The following is a 27532-nucleotide window of genomic DNA, read 5'->3' as shown; positions in this document are numbered from 1 at the left end:
TTGGTTTGGTTGTCATCTCGTTATATTCCTATGAAAGTTTCCTCTCCTAAATTTAAGCCTCGTTTCATTGGTCCGTATAAGATTTCTGAGGTTCTTAATCCTGTGTCTTTTCGTTTGACCCTTCCAGCTTCTTTTTCCATCCATAACGTGTTCCATAGGTCATTGTTGCGGAGATACGTGGCACCTGTGGTTCCATCCGTTGATCCTCCTGCCCCGGTTTTGGTTGAGGGGGAGTTGGAGTATATAATGGAGAAGATTTTGGATTCTCGTATTTCGAGACGGAAACTCCAGTACCTGGTTAAGTGGAAGGGTTATGGTCAGGAAGATAATTCCTGGGTCTTTGCCTCTGATGTTTATGCTGCCGATCTGGTTTGTGCCTTTCATTTGGCTCATCCTGGGGGCTCTGGTGAGGGTTCGGTGACCCCTCCTCAAGGGGGGGGTACTGTTGTGAATTCTGTGGTCAAGCTCCCTCCTGTGGTCATGAGTGGTACTTTGGCTGGTTCTGTCTATGAGCTTCCTCTGGTGGATGTGAGTGGGGCTGCGGCTTCTGAGTTTCCTTCCTCAGGTGACGAGGTTAAGTCGTTAGGTGCTGCTCTATTTAACTCCACCTAGTTCTTTGTTCCTGGCCTCCAGTCAATGTTCCAGTATTGGTCTAGCTCTCTCCTGGATCGTTCTTGTGGCCTGTCTGCCCTGCATAAGCTAAGTTTTGCTTGTGTTACTTTTGTTTGCTATATTTTCTGTCCAGCTTGCTTTATTGGTTTTTCTTGCTTGCTGGAAGCTCTGAGACGCAGAGGGAGCACCTCCGTACCGTTAGTCGGTGCGGAGGGTCTTTTTGACCCCTCTGCGTGGTTGTTTGTAGGTTTTTGTGCTGACCGCAAAGCTATCTTTCCTATCCTCGGTCTATTCAGTAAGTCGGGCCTCACTTTGCTAAAATCTATTTAATCTCTGTGTTTGTATTTTCATCTTACTCACAGTCATTATATGTGGGGGGCTGCCTTTTCCTTTGGGGAATTTCTCTGAGGCAAGGTAGGCTTATTTTTCTATCTTCAGGGCTAGCTAGTTTCTCAGGCTGTGCCCGAGGCGCCTAGGTTTTTGTTAGGAGCGCTCCACGGCTACCTCTAGTGTGGTTTGATAGGATTAGGGATTGCGGTCAGCAGAGTTTCCACGTCTCAGAGCTCGTCCTATGTTAGTAACTATCAGGTCACTTTGTGTGCTCTTAACCACTAGGTCCATTGTGGTTCTAAATCACCTGTTCATAACAGATACCGGCACCTGACCCCCACAGCGCGCCGGTGTCCCCGCCTGCTCAGGCCCCGCAGCACTCGGCGCCCAGCGACGATAGGGGAGTATGGAATTTTTTTTTTATATATTGCAGCAGCATACGTGGCATACACTATAGAGCATCTTATGGGGGCCATAAACCATAATGGAGCAGTGTATGGGGGCATACACTATAGAGCATGTTATGGGAGCCATAAACCATAATGGAGCAGTGTACGGGGGCATACACTATAGAGCATCTTATGGGGGCCATCAACCATAATGGAGCAGTGTACGGGGGCATACACTATGGAGCATCTTATGTGGGCCATCAACCATAATGGAGCAGTGTACGGGGGCATATACAATGGAGCATCTTATGGGGGCCATCAACCATAATGGAGCAGTGTACGGGGGCATATACAATGGAGCATCTTATGGGCGCCATCAACCATAATGGAGCAGTGTACGGGGGCATATACAATGGAGCATCTTATGGGGCCATCAACCATAATGGAGCAGTGTACGAGGGCATATACTATGGAGCACCTTATGGGGGCCATAAACCTTTATGGAGCAGTGTACGGGGGCATATTCTATGGAGCATCTTATGGGGGCCATAAACCTTTATGGAGCAGCGTATGGGGCATATGGATGGGAGCAGCAAATTAAAGAACGGTGGCGCAGGATGGGAGCAGCACATGACAGAACGGGGGTGCAGGATGGCAGCAGCACATGACAGAACGGAGGCGCAGGATGGCGGCAGCACATGACAGAAAGGGGATGCAGGATGGCAGCAGCACATGACAGAACGGGGGTGCAGGATGGCAGCAGCACATGACAGAATGGGGGTGCAGGATGGAAGCAGCACATGACAGAACAGGGGCGCAGGATGGGAGCAGCACATGACAGGATGGGAGTGCAGGATGGGTGCAGCAAATGACAGAATGGAGGCGCAGGATGGGTGCAGCACATGACAGGATGGAGGCGCAGGATGGGTGCAGCACATGTCAGAATGGAGGCGCAGGATGGGTGCAGCACATATCAGAATAGGGGCGCAGGATGGGAGCAGCACATGTCAGAATGGGGGCGCAGGATGGAGCAGCACATGACAGGATGGGGACGCAGGATGGGTGCAGCACATGACAGGATGGGGACCATATACCATTATAAATGCTCGCCACCCGGGCGTAGAACGGGTTCAATAGCTAATATATATATATATATATATATATATATATATATACACAGTACAGACCAAAAGTTTGGACATACCTTCTCATTTAAAGATCTTTCTGTATTCTCATGACTATGAAAATTGTACGTTCATACTGAAAGCATCAAAACTATGAATTAACACATGTGGAATTATATACTTAACAAAAAAGTGTGAAACAACTACAATTATGTCTTATATTCTAGGTTCTTCAAAGTAGACACCTTTTGCTTTGATGACTGCTTTGCACACTCTTGGCATTCTCTTGATGAGCTTCAAGAGGTAGTCACCGAGAATGGTTTTCACTTCACAGGTGTGCCCTGTCAGGTTTAATAAACGGGATTTTTTGCCTTATAAGGCTATGTGCACACTTTGCAGATTCCACTGCGGATTTTTCCGCAGCGGAATTGCAAAATCCGCAGTGAAAACCCATCGCGGTTTTTACTGCGGATTTATCGCGGTTTTTACTGCGTTTTCTTCTGCGGATTTTCAACTGCAGTTTTCTATTGGAGCAGCTGAAAATCCGCAGAAAAGAAGTGACATGCTGCGGAATGTAATCCGCAGCGTTTCCGCGCGGATTTTTCTGCAGCATGTGCACAGCGTTTTTTGTTTCCCATAGGTTTACATTGAAATGTAAACTCATGGGAAACTGCTGCGGATCCGCAGCGGTCAAATCCGCTGCGGATCCGCAGCAAAATCCGCAAAGTGTGAATATAGCCTAAATGGGGTTGGGACCATCAGTTGTGTTGTGCAGAAATCTGGTGGATACACAGCTGATAGTCCTACTGAATAGACTGTTAGAATTTGTATTATGGCAAGAAAAAAGCAGCTAAGTAAAGAAAAACGAGTGGCCATCATTACTTTAAGAAATGAAGGTCAGTCAGTCCGAAAAATTGGGAAAACTTTGAAAGTGTCCCCAAGTGCAGTTGCAAAAACCATCAAGCGCTACAAAGAAACTGGCTCACATAAGGACCGCCCCAGGAAAGGAAGACAAAGAGTCACCTCTGCTTCTGAGGATAAGTTTATCCGAGTCACCAGCCTCAGAAATAGCAGGTTAACAGCAGCTCAGATTAGAGACCAGGTCAATGCCACACAGGGTTCTAGCAGCAAACACATCTCTACAACAATTGTTAAGAGGAGACTTTGTGCAGCAGGCCTTCATGGTAAAATACCTGCTAGGAAACAACTGCTAAGGACAGGCAACAAGCAGAAGAGACTTGTTTGGGCTAAAGAACACAAGGAATGGACATTAGACCAGTGGAAATCTGTGCTTTGGTCTGATGAGTCCAAATTTGAGATTTTTGGTTCCAACCACTGTGTCTTTGTGCGATGCAGAAAAGGTGAACGGATGGACTCTACATGCCTGGTTGCCACCGTGAAGCATGGAGGAGGAAGTGTGATGGTGTGGGGGTGCTTTTCTGGTGACACTGTTGGGATTTATTCAAAATTGAAGGCATACTGAACGCTGGCTATCACAGCATCTTGCAGCGGCATGCTATTCCATCCGGTTTGCGTTTAGTTGGATCATCATTTATTTTTCAACAGGACAACGACCCCAAACACACCTTCTGGCTGTTTAAGGGCTATTTGACCAAGAAGGAGTGTGAAGGGGTGCTACACAGAGTTCTAACAGCAGACACATCTCTGCCTGAACAAATGTACCAAGACTTTCTTAATAAAAATCTGCTGCTATATACCAGGATGATCAAGATGAAACGAGGGTGGACATTTTGGCAAAACAAACACACAGCCAAGGAAACTCTCAATTGGTTTCCGAGAAAGAAAATAAAACTGCTAGAATGGTCCAGCCAATCATCGGACTTGAATTGAATAGAAAATTTTATGGAAGGAACTAAAGCTCAAAGTTCATAGAAGGAGCCCACGGAACCTTCAGGATTTGAAGAGTTTGTGTGGACGAATGAGCCAAAATCACACCTGAGCAATGCATGTTACTAGTTTCTCCATGCAGGAGGAGTCTTGAAGCTGTCACCACCAACAAAGGCTTATGTACAAAATATTAAATACATTTCAGAAAGAATGTTCAATACTTTTTACTTGTGTCCCGTGTCATTTCTCTTTATTATACATACCGTACCTTAATTATGGACATCTATGGTTTGATTTATTTGCCTGTATAAGTTGGATGGGTTGTTAGTGATATTTGGTGAGAATTTCATGTCATTAGCACCTTTAGAAATATATTTACTTAGAAAATTGATGACATGTTCAATACTTATTTCACCCACTGTAAATAATATAGGGTACTCAGGAAACACTATTTTTGATTAAAAAAAAAGCATAAAAGCCATGCCACCAGCGACAAGGACAACCCTAACCTTAAGTTACGGTAAAACCTTACCATGTGTCAAAAATGATTCATTTGTCATTTTTGACACCATTTAACTGTCTTTTTTGATACATGGTAAGGTTTAAATATGTTTTAATATGTACTATTGCTTTTTTACGTACTTGCAGCAGGGTATATGTTTATTTTGTGTCTATATTAGAGTTTGTCTGTTTAATGGCCAATGTGAACATGCTGCTACACGTTGCATGTACCAACTGATACTCCAGTTCATTTCTTTCAGTTTTACTATTAATATAAAGAAGACAACTGCTTAAAAGGCAAAGACATACACCAGGAGTGGAGTACCTCAGGCCCTTGATGATGTTTTATCTGGCCCCAAGCAAATTCCTGGGGATTGCACTATTTGGGCTTAAAAAAATTTACATTTTGTTGAATGCGTTTTTTTGTGAAATTCAAGTACAATCCAAAAGCACTCAAATATATTTGCTAATCTAATATTCAGAGCCATTTTTTCTGGTTTAAGATGAGCGTGTTAGGTAGGTGGTTTTAATGTTATGGATGATCAGTGCCTGTTCATGAAACATGGAATACAATTTTGATATCAACAAAATAGACAATGAAAATTTATAACCTTGTCTTACCTGGTCTCTGATCTGGTGACTGGTTGCTGCATTCAGGTATTTATGTTCTAGATACCAGGCTCTTTCATTGTATATCAACTTTGTTCCATACAGCAGGCAAAACTGAAACAAAAGTAAGCAGTAATCACATTTATATTGTTCATTATACTAACATATATCATATATGCCATATCATACTGTCATGCTTTACAACAATACAAAGCAGCAGAAAGGGATAAACTATGCATCGCACTCTGCGCCACGGAAAATCTTGTCCATGTCCCTGGTCACACCCATCCACCATTTTTTTTATAGCCTGGCAGGAGGAGATATCAGGGGGTACAGGCAGTGAGGGGTATTGAGCAGACCACCCAGGACTACAGGGCATAGACCCAAATCTGTGACTGTCCACTATATCAGGGATAGTTGGTAATAGAGACGATGGGAGCGATGCATGAGACTTCGGTCCAGTGTCCAAGTCAGTAGTACCTGGCGACTAGACAGGAGGCCAGTGAATCTCTTAACTCCCGGCGCAACCTTATATTGCACATCTGGCGTCATGCCAGCTATGACAAATCAAATTCCGAGCTGGGAATGCGGGAAACAAACAGATGTGCAGGCCTCCTGTCTAGCCGTCAGGTGACACTAGCTTCATTCATAGTTGAAAAAGCCATAACCTTCTCATTTTTACGTATGCTTGACATCTTGCGTTTGTGTTTCTGTAAGGCTACTTTCACACTAGCGTTAACTGCAATCCGCCGCAATGCGTCGTTTTGCAGAAAAAACGCATCCTGCAAAAGTGCTTGCAGGATGCGATTTTTTCCCCATAGACTTGTATTGACGACGCATTTGCAATGGATTGCCACACGTCGCATCCGTCGAGAGACGGATGCGTCGTGCTTTGGCGGACCGTCGGGGGCAAAAAACGCTACATGTAACGTTTTTTGCTCCTGACGGACCACTTTTTCCGACCGCGCATGCGCAGACGGAACTCCGCCCCCACCTTACAATGGGGCAGCGGATGCGCCGGAAAAATGCATACGCTGCACCCATTGTGCAATGCAGCAAACGCTAGCGTCGGAATCTCTCCCCGACGCATTGCGACGGGGAGATTCCGACGCTAGTGTGAAAGAAGCCTAAGACCGTGTTCACACATTGCAAAAATACTGTGTGTTTGTTTTTTTTCACCCCATTTCCTACAGAAGTCCACACCAAACTAAACAATCAAATTTTTTTCTGATTTAGTGCATTTTGCTGCATTTTCTCATGTGCTTTCTACTTATTTGACATGTTTTTGGTGCAGATTTGAAGAAGTGGTTTTAAATGTTTTTTATAGCACAGAAAAGTTTTGATAAAAAAGCTATTGCAGTTTTCTACGTGAGTTTTTTTCAGGCTCTCCATACAAGCGTAGAGAAAATAATAAGAACCAAAACCGCACAATTTAGCAGCGTCTTTAGATGCACAGCGGGCACAATTTTCTTGAAATCACATCCACTCTGCTTGGACAGTTAAATGCTGCAGAATTTCTGCACAAAAGGCAGCAGGAAAAAAAAGAAGCAGCATTTACACACTACATGTGAACATGGCCTAAATCTCCAAGCAAAGTTGATAAAGACGCTGCTGTATTGTGCAGTTTTTTTTGGTGCAATATACTTTATAATAATATTTTCCCTCTAGAATGCAGGGACAAAGATACATTGCTATATACAGATGTCTCTATGTATCAGTACAATCTGTGATTTCACATCGTACAATGCACATTCAAAAAAAATAAATGTTATAAGAAAAATATAAATACAAAAAATTCTCCAATGCTTGCTAGTGCAGACTATTGCCTACAATGATGCAGGTTGTGGGTTTGAATCCCCTTGAGACCAAATCACAAGAAAATAAGACCATTGTATATTTACTGTATATACTCGAGTATAAGCCGAGACCCCTAATTTTGCCAGAAAAAAAAATGGGAAAACTTAATGACTCGAGTATAAGCCTAGGGTGGGAAATGCCGCAGCTACTGGTAAATGTCAAAGTAAAAATAGATACCAATAAAAGTAAAATTAATTGAGACATCAGTAGGTTGTGTTTTTGAAAATCCATATTGAATCAGGAACCCCATATAACGCTCCATAGAGTTCATGATGGGCTCCATAAGATGCTCCATATTAAAGGGAACCTGTCACCCCCAAAATCGCGGCGGGTGAGGTAAGCCCACCGGCATCAGCGGCTTATCTACAGCATTCCAGAATGCTGTAGATAAGCCCCCGATGTATCCTAAAAGATGAGAAACAGATGTTAGATTATACTCACCCAGGGGCGGTCCCGCTGTTGGTCTGTCTCCGGCGCCTCCCATCTTCATCAGATGACGTCCTCTTCTGGTCTTCACGCTGCGGCTCCAGCGCAGGCGTACTTTGTCTGCCCTGTTGAGGGCAGAGCAAAGTACTGCAGTGCGCAGGCGCCAGGAAAGGTCAGAGAGGCCTAGCGCCTGCACACTGATGAAGATGGGAGGCGCCGGACCCAAACCAACAGCGGGACCGCCCCTGGGTAAGTATAATCTAACGTCTTTTTCTTATCTTTCAGGATACATCGGGGGCTTATCTGCAGCATTCCAGAATGCTATATATAAGCCCCTGATGCCGGTGGGCTTACCTCACCCGCCGCGATTTTGGGGGTGACAGGTTCCCTTTAAAATATGCCCCATATAATGCTGCACGAAGGTTAATAATGGCCCCATAAGATGCTCCATTGACACATTTGCCCTATACAGTACTGCATAAAGGTTAATAAGGGCCCATAAGATGCTCTATAGAGACATTTGACCAATATAATGCTGCACAAATGTTGATTATGGCCCCATAAGGTGCTCCATAAATATATTTGACCCATATAGTGCTGCACAAACGTTGATTACGGCCCCATAAGATGCTCCATAAAGATATTTGCCCTATATAATGCTGCCCAAACGTTGATTATGGTCCCATAAGATGCTCCATAGAGATATTTGCCCCCATATAATGCTGCACAAATGTTGATTATGACCTCATAAAATGCTCCATAGAGATATTTGCTCCCATATAATGCTGCACAAATGTTGATTATGACCCCATAAGATGCTCTATAAAGATATTTGCCCCATATAATGCTGCACAAACGTTGATTATGGCCCCATAAGATGCTCCATAAAGATATTTGCCCCATATAGTGCTGTACAAACGTTGATTATGGCCCCATAAGATTCTCCATAGAGATATTTGCCCCATATGCTGTTGCTGTGATTAAAAAAAAAAAAATGACATACTCACCTCTCGTCGCTCAGGCCCCCGGCACTTGCAATATTCACCTGTCCTGGTTCCGGCGCCGCTGTGTCTTCCACGTCCTCTGCACTAACATTCAGGTAGAGGACTAACCACGTCATCACGCCCTCTGACCTGAGCGTCACAGCAGAGCACGCGGAAGATGGAGCAGCGCCAGAACGCGGACAGGTCAATATCGCGCAGTGCTCCCCCTCCACATTATACTCACCTGCTCCCGGCGCGGTCCCTGCACGTCCCTGGTTCTTCGGGCTGACCGCTTCTTCCAGCGTTGAGCGGTCACCATTACCTCTCATTACAGTAATGAATATGCCGCTCCACCCCTATGGAAGTGGAGTCGGGTCCATATTCATTACTGTAATGAGCGGTACCATGTGACTGCTTAACGCTGGAAGAAGCTGTCAGCGACCGGAGACCATAGGAAATGCAGGGACCTCGCCAGGAGCAGGTGAGTATGTCACAGCCGCCCCTCCCCCTCCGACCCCCCTGGGACAATGATTCGAGTATAAGCCGAGATTTTCAGCCCCTCTGTATACGGTAATAAAATGTATGTGCAAAGCAAAGAGGTGCCGGGCCTGCTCAAGAGGAGGAACTATGAAGTGTTAGGCTATGTGCACACGTTGCGGATTAACTGCGGATCCGCAGTGTTTTTTACCATGCAGAAATGCTGCACATCCGCAAGTGATTTACAGTACAATGTAAATCAATGAAAATAATGCTGTGCTAATGGTGCAGAAAATTCCGCACGGAAAAGCTGCGGGTTAAAAGAAGGAGCATGTCTCTTCTTTTTTGCGGATCTGCAGCGTTTTTGTACCCATTCCATTATAGAAAACAGAAGGTGTAAAAACGTATGAAATCAGCACAAAATCCGCAGCAATTCCGCACAAAATCCGCATAAAAAATGCATCAAATCCGCACCTGCGTTTTCTGCCAAGAGATGCAGAACCTGCACAAAAAATTCCAGAGGCAAATCCACAACGTATGCACATAGCCATAAAGACAGCCGGAGAGAAGACATCAGACAGAATGAGCAGAAACTTCCAGGACTGCTCTGTCAAATTGGGCTGATATACTGTATATGCTTCATATTTATGGTGGATATATATTAGTATATGTTAGTCCTATAGTTGTGGTTATATATTTATGATGGTTTAGATGGCGCATTAAAATTCATAATTTTGATTTTCCATGCAGGATGCATTCCTCAAATTGGGACAGTCTTGCTGGATCCAAGATGGTTGGGAGTTATGATACTATGTTCTTATTTCTAGACTTCTTAAACCAATAGATTTAACCCATGATAGCCTCATGCAGGCTACAGATTGATTGTAACTATCACCCCATAGCTGCAGCCTAAAGTTCATTGAGGTGCATGCAATCCAGTGCATTGCGATAATGCAACAAGTCCCAGGGTCCACAAGCCGCTTTGCCCTCGTTCACACAAATGTATGAATTCTCAGGTAAATCCCATCCACAAATAGCGAACATGACTGTGTCTATGGGCATCTCCATGTGCTCATCTGCATCGAGGACAGAGGCAGAGTTATGAGCCACTGAAAACTAGCACTGTCCCTTCCACAAAGCAGAGGAGACTGATGCATGCCTACGTTTTATTCACACTGACTTAAGATTCATGTGAATTAGTGCACTGATTAACAACGGTCCATGTTCAGCACATTAACTAAAATATGTTTTTTTTACCTGACTTTAATACAAAGGAATCCATAAATACATATACTGTATAATAAAACCGTAAGGGGGCAAATCTCAGATCCACCATTGATTGGATAAGAGGTCGCTCACATTTTGCAAATGTACTACTAGACCAACAATTAAGCACTCATATCTCCTTACCAGCATTACTACATATGGCCAACAATGACCTTATAGCAGACATAAGAAATCACCCCACCTTATGGCAAACTATACAGACGTGAAGGAGATGCAAGAAACTATGTAATCTGAGAAGCAATTTCTCTCCTTTTATGCCCTTTCTTGGTAACCTGGGTTTTGTGGGAGGTAAACCACCCTTATTATACATTGAGCTGGCTGGGCAGGGTTGCATCTTGGCAGCTGACCTATTAGATGATAAGTTCTCCACGCTTGCATTTGACATAGCAGCACAACGTTTCCCAACATTTGTAAACAAGCCCTTCCTTTTTCTTCAAGCAAAGAGCTTAACTTTGAAAAGTATAGCAACTATGGGTGGAGCTAGAGGGAGGAACGCTTTGGATGGCTTTCTCAGGACAGTCAGGATGCAGACAGCCTCGACAAGCAATATCTGCATAATGTTGCATAAGCAATGGTCATGGGAGGGCAAAAACACAGGCCCAGCACGATGGGTTAATGATATCTGGCTTCTGGTCACACCACTCCACTGAAACTGCCCTAGCTAAGGTCACCAATGACCTATTAACCGCCAAGAGCAAGCGACACTACTCTATCCTCCTCCTCCTAGACCGGTCCTCTGCCTTTGACAGTGGACCATTCCCTGTTGCTGCAGACCCTCTCATCCCTTAGCATCACAGACTTGGCCCTATCCTGGATCTCGTCATACCTAACTGACCAGACATTCAGCGTCTCCCACTCACACACCACCTCCTCACCTCGCGACCTAGCTATCGGAGTCCCGCAAGGCTCAGTTCTAGGGCCCCTGCTCTTCTCCATTTACACTTTTGGCCTGGGATAGCTTATAGAATCTCTATGCTGATGACAGATCTACATCTCTGTACCAGATATCACCACCCTACTAACCAGAATCCCTCAATGTCTATCTGCTATTTCATCCTTCATCTCCACTAGATTTCTAAAACTTAACAAGGACAAAACAGAATTTATCGTCTTTCCCCCATCTCACGCGACCCCCCCAACGAACCTATCCATTACAGTAAACGGCTGGCCACTCTCCCCAGTCCCACAAGCTCGCTGCCTCGGAGTAATCCTTGACACTGATCTCTCCTTCAAACCCCATATCCAAGCCATTTCCACTTCTGGCCGCCTTCAACTTAAAAATATTTCATGGATCCATACATTACTAAACCAAGAATCTGCGAAAACCCTAGTCCATGCCCTCATCATCTCCCGCCTAGACTATTGTAACCTCCTGCTCTGTGGCCTCCCCTCTAACACGCTCACTCCTCCAATCTATTCTAAACTCAGCTGCCCGACTAATCCACCTGTCCCCCCGCTATTCTCCAGCTTCTCTCCTCTGTCAATCCCTTCACTGGCTCCCCATTACCCAGAGACTCCAGTACAAAAGCCTAACCATGACATACAAAGCCATCCACAACCGGTCTCTTCCATATATCTGTGACCCCGTCTCCCGGTACTTTCCTGCATGCAACATCCGATCCTCACAAGATCTCCTTCTCTACTCCCCTCTTATCTCCTCTTCCCACAATCGCATACAAGATTTCTCTCGCGCATCACCCCTACTCTGGAACTCTCTACCACAACACAGCAGACTTTCGCCCACCATCGAAACCTTCAAAAAGAACCTGAAGACCTACCTCTTCCAGCAAGCCTACAACCTGCAGTAACCACCGATCGACCAAACCACTGCACGACCAGCTCTACCCTCACCTACTGTATCCTCACCCATCCCTTGTAGATTGTGAGCCCTCCCGGAAAGGGTCCTCTCTCCTCCTGTACCAGCTGTGACTTGTATTGTTCAAGATTATTGTACTTGTTTTTGTTATGTATACCCCTCCTCACATGTAAAGCGCCATGGAATAAATGGCGCTATAATAATAAATAATAATAATATACAGAACATCACAGTCGGGGAAATCTTAGATGCCACTTTGATGCAACGGAAGGTGATCCCCTCCAGCAGTTATGCAGACATGTCTTTGTTGCTCCTTCATAGAGGTTATATTACTCCACACATTAAGTCTAGGAGGTCTCCAGTGGGCACATTCACATGTTCCAAATGCGGAACAGGAAACAGACATATTTCATCATATGTGGGGATGTTTCAAAGTGCAAAAAATCTGGTAGTGTATCCACACCGAACTGCAGAATCTTGGTGGGATATTGTTTTCATAGGGAATTTAGATTGTGAGCCCCATCGGGGACAGTGATGATAATGTGTGCAAAACTGTAAAGCGCTGGGGAATATGTTAGCGCTATATAAAAATAAAGATTATTATTATTATATTATTATTGATGCTGCAATGGGCAACATTTAATATTTTAGATAGCCATCAGCACAAACTCACAAAACATCTTAAGGCCATGTGGATAATATGGGCCTCAGATACCAGAAAAAGTTTTTTGCAGCACTGGCTAAATCCATTGCCACCACCCAAATCTCTCATATACTCCAAAATAATGTATATTTTTCGAATGGACTGGTTAGACACCCTGACAAATAAAGAGAAATTGACTGGGAAGTACATGGTCATTATTCATTCCATTACTATCTCAAGACACCAGGGACACATTTTGAAAACACCCAGTGGTATCTTCTGCATAAAATTAGCAGACATAACCCTATTCCTTGAGCATATTGATCGCTAATCAAATGCAGAATCGTTAAAGGGGTTTATATGATGGGGGGAGATGGGAGGGTAAAGAGAGGTGGGGGACATTTAGGAGGGCATGGACAAAACCACATAGGGTAAAAAGAGCAAACAATTCAAAACATAAAAAAAGAATAAATCTTTATTAAACGCATAATGCTCAAAAGAAAAAAAAAAAAACAGACAGTGTTTACTTATCTACTTAATAAAGACTTATACATTTACCTACTGTTTGCAATTTTGATTTTGGTTTGCTGGTAATCTTGTAGTTTTTTTTGCCTATAGGAGTAGGTTGGTAATATTTAATGCTGCCCAGTACTGTCTTGTGTCACGTTAAGACCCAAATGTTGACATATTGCTAGCGAATATCAGTGATTTACCCACATTAGAGCCGTCGCCTTCTTGAGTACATTTATCTTCACTAGAAGCTGCACAGCATTAACATTCCCGTTTTTCAAAGCTTGGTGCAAAACAACAGAAATACTTCATTGTCTTTCATCTTTAAAATATGAAATGTTACATCATCACACCACGCAAGATTAGAGTGGCGTGAATCACTTCCCCTTGTTTGCTCCCAGCCTGGCATCAACTAGAAAAGTATCTTATGTCACAAAAAAATGGCATCTGACTAGGACACACTTGGATTTGTGTGAGTATTTGGAAGAAGGATTAAGTCCTAGCCGATCTTTAGATATGATTGCTCCTGTCCACTGCTGACTAAAGGTATCGTCACACTAGACGATATCGCTAGCGATCCGTGATGTTGCAGCGTCCTCGCTAGCGATATCGTCCAGTGTGACAGGCAGCAGCGATCAGGCCCCTGCTGTGCTGTCGCTGGTCGGGGAAGAAAGTCCAGAACTTTATTTGGTCGCTGGACTCCCCGCAGACATCGCTGAATCGGCGTGTGTGACACCGATTCAGCGATGTCTTCACTGGTAACCAGGGTAAACATCGGGTAACTAAGCGCAGGGCCGCGCTTAGTAACCCGATGTTTACCCTGGTTACCATCCTAAAAGTAAAAAAAACAAACAGTACATACTTACCTACAGCCGTCTGTCCTCCAGCGCTGTGCTCTGCTCTCCTCCTGTACTGGCTGTGAGCGTCGGTCAGCCGGAAAGCAGAGCGGTGACGTCACCGCTCTGCTTTCCGGCCGCTGTGCTCACACAGCCAGTACAGGAGGAGAGCAGAGCACAGCGCTGGAGGACAGACGGCTGTAGGTAAGTATGTACTGTTTGTTTTTTTTACTTTTAGGATGGTAACCAGGGTAAACATCGGGTTACTAAGCGCGGCCCTGCGCTTAGTTACCCGATGTTTACCCTGGTTACCGGCATTGTTGGTCGCTGGAGAGCGGTCTGTGTGACAGCTCTCCAGCGACCAAACAGCGACGCTGCAGCGATCCGGATCGTTGTCGGTATCGCTGCAGCGTCGCTAAGTGTGACGGTACCTTAATATATATATATAATATATAGTTAATTTTTCTCTGTGGATGTCACTAGTAAAGGCAGCCTTGCAGCACTGGAGTCCTGGGTTCAAATCCCACCAAGTACAATATCTGCAAGGAGTTTGTATGTTCTCCCTGTGTTTGCGTGGGTTTCCTCCGGGTACTCCGGTTTCCTCCCACATTCCAAAGACATACTGATAGGGAATTTAGATTGTGAGCCCCATCGGGGAAAGCGATGATAATGTGTGCAAAACTGTAAAGCGCTGCGAAATATGTTAGCGCTATATAAAAATAAGGATTATTATGATCTATTATATAATTGTCTAAGGGTCACTTCCATCTTTCTGTCCTTCTGTCTGTCTGTCACGGATATTCATTGGTCGCGGCCTCTGTCTGTCATGGAAATCCAAGTTGCTGATTGGTCATGGAAAAAAAGCCCACGACCATTGCCACGGCCAATCAGCAACGGGCACAGTCCGGTGGCAAAATGGCTGCTCCTTCCTCCCCGCAGTCAGTGCCCGCTCCATACTCCCCTCCAGTTAGCCATCACACAGGGTTAATGGCAGCGTTAATGGACCGCGTTATGCCGCGGTGTAACGCACTCCATTAACGCAGCTATTAACCCTGTGTAACCAACTTTTTACTATTGATGCTGTGGAATTTTATCTAGTTTTTGGATTTACTACCATTGATGCTTGGTCCGGGAGCTTCTGTGCACCAGCCTACATGAATGATTATAACTCCAGACTGTCCAACACACAAACTGCTAGTCTGCCGAGCTGTAGCCACCTTTTTTGTTTATTTATATAAACTGAGTATTTCTATAGAGAACAAGGGGCAGGAGATTGTGGTTTATGGTGATACACAAGTATCATGTGTTGCAGATTACAGATCTAGATTGATAACAGAGGTGATAGGAGCTGTCGATGTGACATCACTGCTGCAACTTAAAGACAGAGACTGGCGTAGCGGCGATGAGACAGCGCGTGAGCAAGGGAGAGCACTGTCCTTTTTTTTTCATTACAGGAAACATTTGGGGTCTACTTTTTTAAAGTGGGAAACCCCTTTAAAGTTAGGTGGATACTCTGTGCGTCTGGTGAATGTTTTACCTTCCCTTCATAAAACATTTAAAACAAGAGCGATTGAAATCCTACATAGAGGAATAAAACCACTGACAGATTCAATGGATTTTGATAAGCTTTTATGTAATAAAGAATAATTGTAGCCTGGATCACACCTCTGTTGTTACGAACGAGTCAGAGGCTGCAGACCGTTGCACTGCATCTGGCTGCAGAAGGTCTCAGCAGTTTGCTTTGCAGACTTCTGCCTGGTCCTTCTGACACTAGGACCCAGTGGCCACCTCCCCTGGCTCTAAGGGTCACACCTGGATCTGGATGTAACACCCAACTTGTTCTTGGGCGTTGCGGGTGATATTTTCTATTTGCACTTTCCTGTTGAGGCTTGGAACTGCAGCAGTCGGCTAGCGTCCTCTTTGGAACTCGAAGGATGACAGAGTTTCCCTCTGAGTCTACTCAAGCTAAGTTTCCCCTTGTTTTGTGTATCCTAGCTGTCTTAAGTGTTAGTGAGGTTCAACCAACGTTCACCCCTTCCTTCACTAGGCAGGGCTTACCGCTAGGGTCTGACAGGGACTAGATATCCTGCTCAGCGATAGGTGCGGATCCTATTTAGGGTCTCTTAGGACAGACAGGGCGACGTTAGATCTGCCTAGGGATCTCCACTTCCCGCTTCCCTAGTGTTGGGCCCTCCTTCCCCTTAGTGTTGCACTTAGTGTGTCCTACACTGTGTGTCATATCAGTTTTGTCATGCACAAGGGAAAAATGGCTTTATTTTCATCAGCTTTTTGGTGATGTGCATGAGTTTTAAAACAAGAACTTCATTCTGAACATACTAAGTAAAAAAAAAAATACAATTTTTTAAAAATGTTTTTGAGAAGTATAATCTATATTGAATGTTTTTAATGTTTTTCTGTGCTTTCACATGACCTAGATTCATGCACATGTGCTGTGGTGTACTTTTTTTTCTATAAAATGCAGTTTGCAGCGTGCACGAGTTCACATTAGGAGTGCTGGTTGTTTTATTTTTTTTGTCTACTTAGTTACTGGATGCTGGCTGCCTTCAGACTGATCTTGCAGTCCTCCCATTGACCTTGCAGGTGGCCGTAATCAACTCTTCCTGCTCATAAATTGTAGGCTTAGCCCGAGAGTGACATGTTTTGTCCATAGTTGTAGGCTGGTGGCCCAAAAGTGGCATGTACAGTAGAGTAGGACCCATCAGAGGGAGGTCACCTTGCCATGGTTGATGGACTTACATGAATTGGCCAATTTATGTGCTTAGAACCTTAATTTTCATCTATTACTGAATGTTTTTAATGTTTTTCTGTGTTTTTACATGGCCTAGATTCATGCACATGTGGTGCTGTGTTCTTTTTTGCCTAGATAGATAGATCGATCCCATCACAGAAGAAGTCTCCAAGCTCCTCTCCTCTTCTCGTCCGACTACATGCACTACTGACCCCATTCCCTCTCATCTCCTCAAGTCGTCACAACTCACATAACTACAATCTTTAATCTCTCTCTCTCTCCTCTGGCATTTTCCCTTCCTCCTTCAAATACTGTATCATTACTCTATTACTAAACAAACCCGCCCTCGACCCATCCTGCACAAACAACTACAGACCAGTTTCCACTCTCCCCTTCATCTCTAAACTCTTGCAGCGCCTGGTCTACTCCGGCCTTGCCTCTTACCTCTCCACTCATTCCCTCCTAGAGCCTTCAGTCTGGTTTCTGCCCCCTACATTCGACAGAAACTGCACTCATCATGGTGACCAACAACCTTTTGACAGCAAAATGTAACGGCGACCACTCTCTGCTCATTATTCTCAACCTTTCTGCAGCTTTCGACACTGTTGACCACCCCCTCCTACTCTCTAGGCTCCAGTCATTAGGCATTAAGGACACTGCTCTCTCCTGGTTCTCTTCCTACTTTTCTGATCGTTCTTCAGTGTTCTGTTTGCTGGCTCCACTTCATCTCCTCTTCTTCTCACTGTTGGGGTACCTCAGGGTTCAGTCATTGGCCCCGTTCTCTTCTCCCTCTGCACGGCCCCAATTGGACAGGCCACCAGCATATTTGGCTTACAGTACTTTATGCTGATGACACACAACTATACATGTCATCCCCTGACCTTACCCCCACTGTTCTACAGAACGCGTTACTGTCCGTAGTCTCCAACATCATGTCCGCTCTCTATCTGAAACTCAACCTCTCCAAAACTGAATTTCTTCTGTTCCCACCATCTACTAACCTCCCTAAATCTGACATTTCCTTCTCCATGCACCATAACAACACCCTGGCAGCAGGCACGCTGGCTGGGTGTTATGTTTGACTCCGATCTTTCCTTCACATCCCATATACAATCTCTTGCCGCTTACACCTAAAGAACATCTCTAGAATCCGCCCCTTTCTCACCATGCAAAAAACAAAAACCCTCATTTCGCCCTGATCCACTCTGACTACTGCAATGCTCTATTAATTGGCCTCCCCCTTACTCAACTTTCCCCTCTCCAGTCTAACCTTAATGCAGCAGCCAGGGTTGTCCATCTAGCTAATCGGTATTCAGACATGTTGGCTCTTAGCTAGTAGTTACACTGGCTGCCCATTCATTATAGAATCCTATTCAAAGTACTTATTCTCACCCACAAAGCTCTCCACAGTGCGGCACCCCCTTACAGTGGGGCAAAAAAGTATTTAGTCAGTCAGCAATAGTGCAAGTTCCACCACTTAAAAAGATGAGCGGCGTCTGTAATTTACATCATAGGTAGACCTCAACTATGGGAGAGAAACAGAAAAAAAAATCCAGAAAATCACATTGTCTGTTTTTTTAACATTTTATTTGCATATTATGGTGGAAAATAAGTATTTGGTCAGAAACAAAATTTCATCTCAATACTTTGTAATATATCCTTTGTTGGCAATGACAGAGGTCAAACGTTTTCTGTAAGTCTTCACAAGGTTGCCACACACTGTTGTTGGTATGTTGGCCCATTCCTCTATGCAGATCTCCTCTAGAGCAGTGATGTTTTTGGCTTTTCGCTTGGCAACACGGACTTTCAACTCCCTCCAAAGGTTTTCTATAGGGTTGAGATCTGGAGACTGGCTAGGCCACTCCAGGACCTTGAAATGCTTCTTACGAAGCCACTCCTTCGTTGCCCTGGTGGTGTGCTTTGGATCATTGTCATGTTGAAAGACCCAGCCACGTTTCATCTTCAATGCCCTTGCTGAAGGAAGGAGGTTTGCACTCAAAATCTCACGATACATGGCCCCATTCATTCTTTCATGTACCCGGATCAGTCGTCCTGGCCCCTTTGCAGAGAAACAGCCCCAAAGCATGATGTTTCCACCACCATGCTTTACAGTAGGTATGGTGTTTGATGGATGCAACTCAGTATTCTTTTTCCTCCAAACACGACAAGTTGTGTTTCTACCAAACAGTTCCAGTTTGGTTTCATCAGACCATAGGACATTCTCCCAAAACTCCTCTGGATCATCCAAATGCTCTCTAGCAAACTTCAGACGGGCCCGGACATGTACTGGCTTAAGCAGTGGGACACGTCTGGCACTGCAGGATCTGAGTCCATGGTGGCGTAGTGTGTTACTTATGGTAGGCCTTGTTACATTGGTCCCAGCTCTCTGCAGTTCATTCACTAGGTCCCCCCGCGTGGTTCTGGGATTTTTGCTCACCGTTCTTGTGATCATTCTGACCCCACGGGGTGGGATTTTGCGTGGAGCCCCAGATCGAGGGAGATTATCAGTGGTCTTGTATGTCTTCCATTTTCTAATTATTGCTCCCACTGTTGATTTCTTCACTCCAAGCTGGTTGGCTATTGCAGATTCAGTCTTCCCAGCCTGGTGCAGGGCTACAATTTTGTTTCTGGTGTCCTTTGACAGCTCTTTGGTCTTCACCATAGTGGAGTTTGGAGTCAGACTGTTTGAGGGTGTGCACAGGTGTCTTTTTATACTGATAAGTTTAAACAGGTGCCATTACTACAGGTAATGAGTGGAGGAAAGAGGAGATTCTTAAAGAAGAAGTTACAGGTCTGTGAGAGCCAGAAATCTTGATTGTTTGTTTCTGACCAAATACTTATTTTCCACCATAATATGCAAAAAAAATGTTAAAAAAAACAGACAATGTGATTTTCTGGATTTTTTTTTTCTCAGTTTGTCTCCCATAGTTGAGGTCTACCTATGATGTAAATTACAGACGCCTCTCATCTTTTTAAGTGGTGGAACTTGCACTATTGCTGACTGACTAAATACTTTTTTGCCCCACTGTACATCTCCTCCCTCATTTCGGTCTATCAGCCTAACCGACCACTGTGCTCTACAAACGACTTTTGACTAACCGCTGCACTAATCAGTACCTCCCACTCCCGACTCCAAGACGTCTCCCGTGCTGCACCAATCCTCTGGAATGCTCTACCCCAAGATATTAGGACCATTCACAATTTGCATAGTTTTAGGCGTTCCCTTAAAACACATTTGTTCAGAGAGGCCTATCACGTTCACTAATCAAAGTCATTTTATGTTTGTGTGTGTGTAGCCCTTTCACTACTTCCATCCATCCCCATCCCCTGAAGATGGCTGGACCATCATTGTAAATACATCATTGTAAATACACACCTGTACTTTGTATCTCCCCCACCTCATTGTAGATTGTAAGCTCTCACGGGCAGGGTCATCTTATTTTGCTTTAATTAATGCATTGTTAACGTTGTTACTTATGACCGTTGTGTTTGAAACAGCTAAACTGTAAAGCGCTACGGAATATGTTGGCGCTATATAAAGATTATTATTATTATAGATAGATCGATATATTAATATATTAACCCCTTCATGACCCAGCCTATTTTGACCTTAATGACCTGGCCGTTTTTTGCAATTCTGACCAGTGTCCCTTTATGAGGAAATAACTTAGGAACGCTTCAACGGATCCTAGCGGTTCTGAGACTGTTTTTTCATGACATATTGGGCTTCATGTTAGTGGTAAATTAAGGTCAATAAATTCTGCGTTTATTTGTGATAAAAACGGAAATTTGGCGAAAATGTTGAAAATTTCACAATTTTCACATTTTGAATTTTTATTCTGTTAAACCAGAGAGTTATGTGACACAAAATAGTTAATAAATACCATTACCCACATGTCTACTTTACATCAGCACAATTTTGGAAACATTTTATTTTGCTAGGAAGTTATAAGGGTTAAAATTTGACCAGCGATTTCTCATTTTTACAACGAAATTTACAAAACCATTTTTTTTAGGGACCACCTCACATTTGAAGTCAGTTTGAGAGGTCTATATGGCTGAAAATACCCAAAAGTGACACCATTCTAAAAACTGCACCCCTGAAGGTGCACAAAACCACATTCAAGAAGTTTATTAACCCTTCAGGTGCTTCACAGCAGTAGAAGCAACATGGAAGGAAAAAATGAACATTTAACTTTTTTTAGTCACAAAAATGATCTTTTAGCAACAATTTTTTTATTTTCCCAATGGTAAAAGGAGAAACTGAACAACGAAAGTTGTTGTCTAATTTGTCCTGAGTACGCTGATACCTCATATGTGGGGGTAAACCACTGTTTGGGCGCACGGCAGGGCTTGGAAGGGAAGGAGTGCCATTTGACTTTTTGAATGAAAAATTGGCTGCACTCTTTAGCGGACACCATGTCATGTTTGGAGAGCCCCTGTGTGCCTAAAAATTGGAGCTCCCCCACAAACTAGAAACTTGGAAACTAGATGCCCCAAGGAACTTATCTAGATGCATAGTGAGCACTTTAAACCCTCAGGTGCTTCACAAATTGATCCGTAAAATTGAAAAAGTACTTTTTTTTTCACAAAAAAATTCTTTTAGCCTCAATTTTTTCATTTTCACATGGGCAACAGGATAAAATGGATCCTAAAATTTGTTGAGCAATTTCTCCTGAGTACACCGATACCTCACATGTGGGGGTAAACCACTGTTTGGGCACATGGTAAGGTTTGGATGGGAAGGAGCGCCATTTGACTTTTTGAATGAAAAATTATCGCCATCGTTAGTGGACACCATGTCACGTTTGGAGAGCCCCTGTGTGCCTAAACATTGGAGCTCCCCCACAAGTGACCCCATTTAGGAAACTAGACCCCCCAAGGAACTTATCTAGATGCACATTGAGCACTTTAAACCCCCAGGTGCTTCACAGAAGTTTATAACGCAGAGCCATGAAAATAAAAAATATTTTTGGGCACCGGTGCTCAGGAAGGATATAATGGAACTGGAGAGAGTACAAAGGAGGGCAACAAAATTAATAAAGGGGATGGGAGAACTACAATACCCAGATAGATTAGCGAAATTAGGATTATTTAGTCTAGAAAAAAGACGAATGAGGGGCGATCTAATAACCATGTATAAGTATATAAGGGGACAATACAAATATCTCGCTGAGGATCTGTTTATACCAAGGAAGGTGACGGGCACAAGGGGGCATTCTTTGCGTCTGGAGGAGAGAAGGTTTTTCCACCAACATAGAAGAGGATTCTTTACTGTTAGGGCAGTGAGAATCTGGAATTGCTTGCCTGAGGAGGTGGTGATGGCGAACTCAGTCGAGGGGTTCAAGAGAGGCCTGGATGTCTTCCTGGAGCAGAACAATATTGTATCATACAATTATTAGGTTCTGTAGAAGGACGTAGATCTGGGTATTTATTATGATGGAATATAGGCTGAACTGGATGGACAAATGTCTTTTTTCGGCCTTACTAACTATGTTACTATGTTACTATGTTACTATGTTTTCTTTCCTCAAAAATTATTTTTTAGCCTGGAATTTCCTATTTTGCCAAGGGTAATAGGAGAAATTGGACCACAAATGTTGTTCTCCAGTTTGTGCTGAGTACGCTGATACCCCATATGTGGGGGTAAACCACTGTTTTGGTGCACGGCAGGGCTCGGAAGGGAAGGTACGCCATTTGGCTTTTTAAATGGAAAATTAGCTCCAATCATTAGCGGACACCATGTCGCATTTGGAGAGCCCCTGTGTGCCTAAACATTGCAGATCCCCCACAAATGACCCCATTTTGGAAACTAGACCCCCAAAGGAACTAATCTAGATGTGTGGTGAGCATTTTGAACCCCCAAGTGCTTCACAGAAGTTTATAACGCAGAGCAGTGAAAATAATAAATACGTTTTCTTTCCTCAAAAATAATTTTTTAGCCCAGAATTTTTTATTTTCCCAAGGGTTACAGGAGAAATTGGACCCCAAAAGTTGTTGTCCAGTTTCTCCTGAGTACGCTGATACCCCATGTGTGGGGGTAAACCACTGTTTGGGCACACGTCGGGGCTCAGAAGGGAAGTAGTGACTTTTGAAATGCAGACTTTGACGGAATGGTCTGCGGGCGTCACGTTGCATTTGCAGAGCCCCTGGTGTGCCTAAACAGTAGAAACCCCCCACAAGTGACCCCATTTTGGAAACTAGACCCCCCAAGGAACTTATCTAGATATGTGGTGAGCACTTTGAACCCCCAAGTGCTTCACAGACGTTTACAACGCAGAGCCGTGAAAATAAAAAATAATTTTTCCTTCCTCAAAAATGATGTTTTAGCAAGCAATTTTTTATTTTCGCAAGGGTAACAGGAGAAATTGGACCCCAATAATTGTTGCGCAGTTTATCCTGAGTATGCTGGTACCCCATATGTGGGGGTAAACCACTGTTTGGGCACACGTCGGGGCTCGGAAGTGAGGGAGCACCATTTGACTTTTTGAATACAAGATTGGCTGGAATCAATGGTGGCGCCATGTTGCGTTTGGAGACCCCTGATGTGCCTAAACAGTGGAAACCCCTCAATTCTACCTCCAACACTAACCCCAACACACCCCTAATCCCAACTGTAGCCATAACCCTAATCACAACCCTAACCACAACCCTAATTCTAACCCTAAGGCTATGTGCCCACGTTGCGGATTCGTGTGAGATTTTTCCGCACCATTTTTGAAAAATCCGTGGGTAAAAGGCGCTGCGTTTTACCTGTGGATTTACCGCGGATTTCCAGTGTTTTTTGTGCGGATTTCACCTGCGGATTCCTATTGAGGAACAGGTGTAAAACGCTGCGGAATCCGCACAAAGAATTGACATGCTGCGGAAAATACAACGCAGCGTTTCCGCGCTGTATTTTCCGCACCATGGGCACAGCGAATTTGGTTTTCCATAGGTTTACTTGGTACTGTAAACCTGATGGAACTCTGCTGCGAATCCGCAGCGGCCAATCCGCTGCGGATCCGCAGCCAAATCCGCACCGTGTGCACATAGCCTAATTCTAAAGGTATGTGCACACACTGCGGAAAACGCTGCGAATCCGCAGCAGTTTCCCATGAGTATACAGTTCAATGTAAACCTATGGGAAACAAAAATCGCTGTACACATGCTGCAGAAAAACTGCACGGAAACGCAGGGGTTTACATTCCGCAGCATGTCACTTCTTTCTGCGGATTCCGCAGCGGTTTTACAACTGCTCCAATAGTAAACCGCAGTTGTAAAACTGCAGTGAAATGCGCAGAAAAACCGCGGTAAATCCGCGATAAATCCATAGCGGTTTAGCACTGTGGATTTATCAAATCAGATTCGGCGGGCGCACTGCGCATGCGCCCGCCATTTTGGAAGATGGTGGCGCCCAGGAAAGAAGACGGACGGACCCCGGGAGGCTCGGTAAGTATGATGGGGTGGGGGGGAGCACGGGGAGGTGGATCGGAGCATGGGGGGGTGGATCGCAGTGCGGGGGGGAGTGGATCGCAGTGCGGGGGGGTGGATCCCAGTGCGGGGGGGTGGATCGCAGTGCGGGGGGGTGGATCGGAGTGCGGGGGGGTGGATCGGAGTGCGGGGGGGTGGGATTGGAGCACGGGGGGAGCGGACAGGAGGACAGGGGAGCGGAGCACAGGACGGAGGGGAGTGGACCACAGATCGGAGGGCTGGGGGGGCGATCGGTGGGGTGGGGGCACATCAGTGTTTCCAGCCATGGCTGATAATATTGCAGCATCGGCCATGGCTGGATTGTAATATTTCACCAGTTTTTTAGGTGAAATATTACAAATCGCTCTGATTGGCTGTTGAAAGTGAAACTGCCAATCAGAGCGATCGTAGCCACGGGGGGGGGGGTGAAGCCACCCCCCCTGGGCTAAAGTACAACTCCTCCTGTCCCTGCAGGCCGGGTGAAATTACAGTTAACCCTTTCACCCGGCCTGCAGGAGCCCAATCCGGCCATGACGCATATGCTGCGTCACAGGTCGGAATGGCACAGGTTTTCATGATGCATATGGTGCGTCAAAGGTCGGGAAGGGGATCGATATATTAATATATTAAAATATGCAACCATGGAACAAAATACAAAAAAAAAAAAGAAAAATGCTTCTCACAGGGTCAAGTAAATAAGCAAATTGTACAGCAACTGATTTGCTGCTAAAATTTATCAAGCAGTAGTAGATTAAAAAATACTTTAGATACATATCAAAAATAAATACCATGGGATCATATTGAAAAACAGAGCAATATATACTCTCAGCCAATTCTTAGATGAAAGTCTATGTAGTAATTGGCAACTCTAGCTGGATTATCAGAGTCACTAAACCCCAAACGATATATTATTATTGATAACCTGCTTAGATAGAAGCATCCATCAATATGTCAGTACAACTACTCATCTTCGTGGCTATGTTTGGCATATACAGCTGTAGTGATGACTAGTTGGAGTGGGAACTACGAGTGCTACACACCAATGTCAAATATCTATTACTATTTGTAGTGGGGATTATATCGAAGCACAAACACTCATCTTGTTGGTTATGCTGAACGTATTCCTGACTAGAACTGACCACTAGTTATAGTGGGCACTATTGGTGCTAAACACTGATGTTAATATGTTAACCATAAGTACTCTGGAGTATAAGCCCCATAAATGTCATCAATACTTTGTACTGAGTCATCAGGGACTAGTAGTGCATAATGTTGCAGCCAGCAACCATGCTGATGCGTTATTGATACATATAATGAGATCTAATGAACTATATTCACGTAATGCACTCATAGCCGGAGGTCACAACCCAATTTAAGTTCATGAAAATTCTGGCCTCGTTCAGGCTCTCATAGTTTGAATTGAAAGCTTGTGACATAGCTTATGACTTCTGGACATTCAGAAGTTGTGGTCAAAAGAAGGCGCTGCAGAACCGAAGCAGAGCCAAAAGAAGGTGAAGATGCTAATAAGAGGATGTGCAGATGATCAAAAATTGGCAGCACTTTGGAAGTAGTACATGTCCGATGTGCCCAAAGCACTGCCAGCTATTGAATTCAGGTGAATCCGCATGTGTTCACTGAACCGTGGAGCTTCATGGCGTCCAATACATTGTACGGGTGAAATTTAGAAATAGACATGCTGTGGTCTGAAGAGATGCACCTTATGTCTGTCTCCGCAGGGGAGCCGTGGGCATCTCTGGACACATAGTGGACATGGAGTTTCTTGAAATCCCATCCACTATGCTGTAATAGCTGGACGTTGGGGGTTTGACGCAGCACAAGTACACGGCGTCCAACCCTCTGAGTTTACTGATCGTGTGCACCTACCCTAAGACTGAGGCAGGGACAGTACATTAGAGGCACCACTCAAGTGCTGGATAAAAAACCCACTGGAATTGTGCTTTAAGTAAATACACAGCTAAAACACTGGCAATCACAGTGCATGTAGCAATTGTTTATAAGATGACTCCACTCAGGAACATAGAACATGGTGCCAAATAAAATAAAAAGTTGATATTACAAAGTGACTTCTATTTAACATAATTAGTAAATCATTTCATTTTGAAGAAATACACGCTTATAAATTATGAACGTCTCCATGTACTAATGAGGTGACTTCCACTTTTTCCTCAGCCCACAATCTACCAAAACTCTTGTGCATGCCCTCATCATCTCCCGCCTCGACTACTGCAACACCCTCCTCTGTGGCCTCCCCGCTAACTCTCTTGCACCACTCCAGTCTGTCCTCAACTCTGCTGCCCGGCTAATCCACCTCTCTCCTCGCTACTCCCCTGCTTCTCCCCTCTGCAAATCCCTCCACTGGCTCCCCATTCCCCAACGAATCCAGTTCAAACTACTAACACTGATCTACAAAGCCATCCACAACCTGTCCCCTCCCTATATCTCTGAACTAATCTCCCAATATCTTCCCTAACGTAATCTCCGATCCTCCCAAGACCTCCTACTCTCCTCCACACTTATTCGTTCCTCACACAACCGCCTCCAAGATTTCTCCCGAATATCCCCCATCCTCTGGAATTCCATGCCTCAACACGTCCGACTATCCGCCACCCTTGGCTCCTTCAGACGGAACCTGAAAACCCATCTCTTCAAGAAAGCCTGCAATAACTATTCTGCCGCTTCACCATCGCCAGAGCAACCGCCTCGCCATCGCCAGAGCCGCCGCCTCGCCCCTACCTTCTGTCTCTCCCCCACTATCCTATAGAATGTAAGTCCGCAATGTCTGTCAATGTAAACCTGCTTACTGTAATCGATATCTATAACCCTGTATGTAACTCCTTTCTCATGTACAGCACCATGGAATTAATGGTGCTATATAAATAAATAATAATAATAATAAAGCTGCACTTTCAATATTTACCAAAATAAAAAGAACTTCGACTAAGTTCTGTTTTGCATCCTCACACTTTTGCAAACACGTGGTCGAATCATACGGAAATCCCCAGTTTCATAATTACACTACTTCATGCTAGAAATCTATGCTTCTATCTTGTGTGCCAGAACTA

At 44.4% G+C, this 27532-nt stretch overlaps 1 protein-coding gene across 1 annotated transcript in view; it reads right to left on the bottom strand.

Annotated features, from left to right (window-relative positions):
* Positions 1 to 27532, bottom strand: part of ACOXL (acyl-CoA oxidase like) — a 786620-nt gene that overhangs the window by 92721 nt on the left and 666367 nt on the right. The window contains exon 18 of the mRNA XM_069769203.1: positions 5426 to 5527. Coding sequence (XP_069625304.1) covers positions 5426 to 5527 — 102 coding nt within the window. The remainder of the gene's footprint in view (positions 1 to 5425; positions 5528 to 27532) is intronic.

The sequence above is a fragment of the Ranitomeya imitator genome, chromosome 5 (genome assembly GCF_032444005.1).
Source record: "Ranitomeya imitator isolate aRanImi1 chromosome 5, aRanImi1.pri, whole genome shotgun sequence".
Lineage (NCBI taxonomy): Eukaryota > Metazoa > Chordata > Amphibia > Anura > Dendrobatidae > Ranitomeya > Ranitomeya imitator.
The sequence above is the reverse complement of the archived record's forward strand: the minus strand, read 5'-3'. Positions and strand labels throughout refer to the sequence as shown.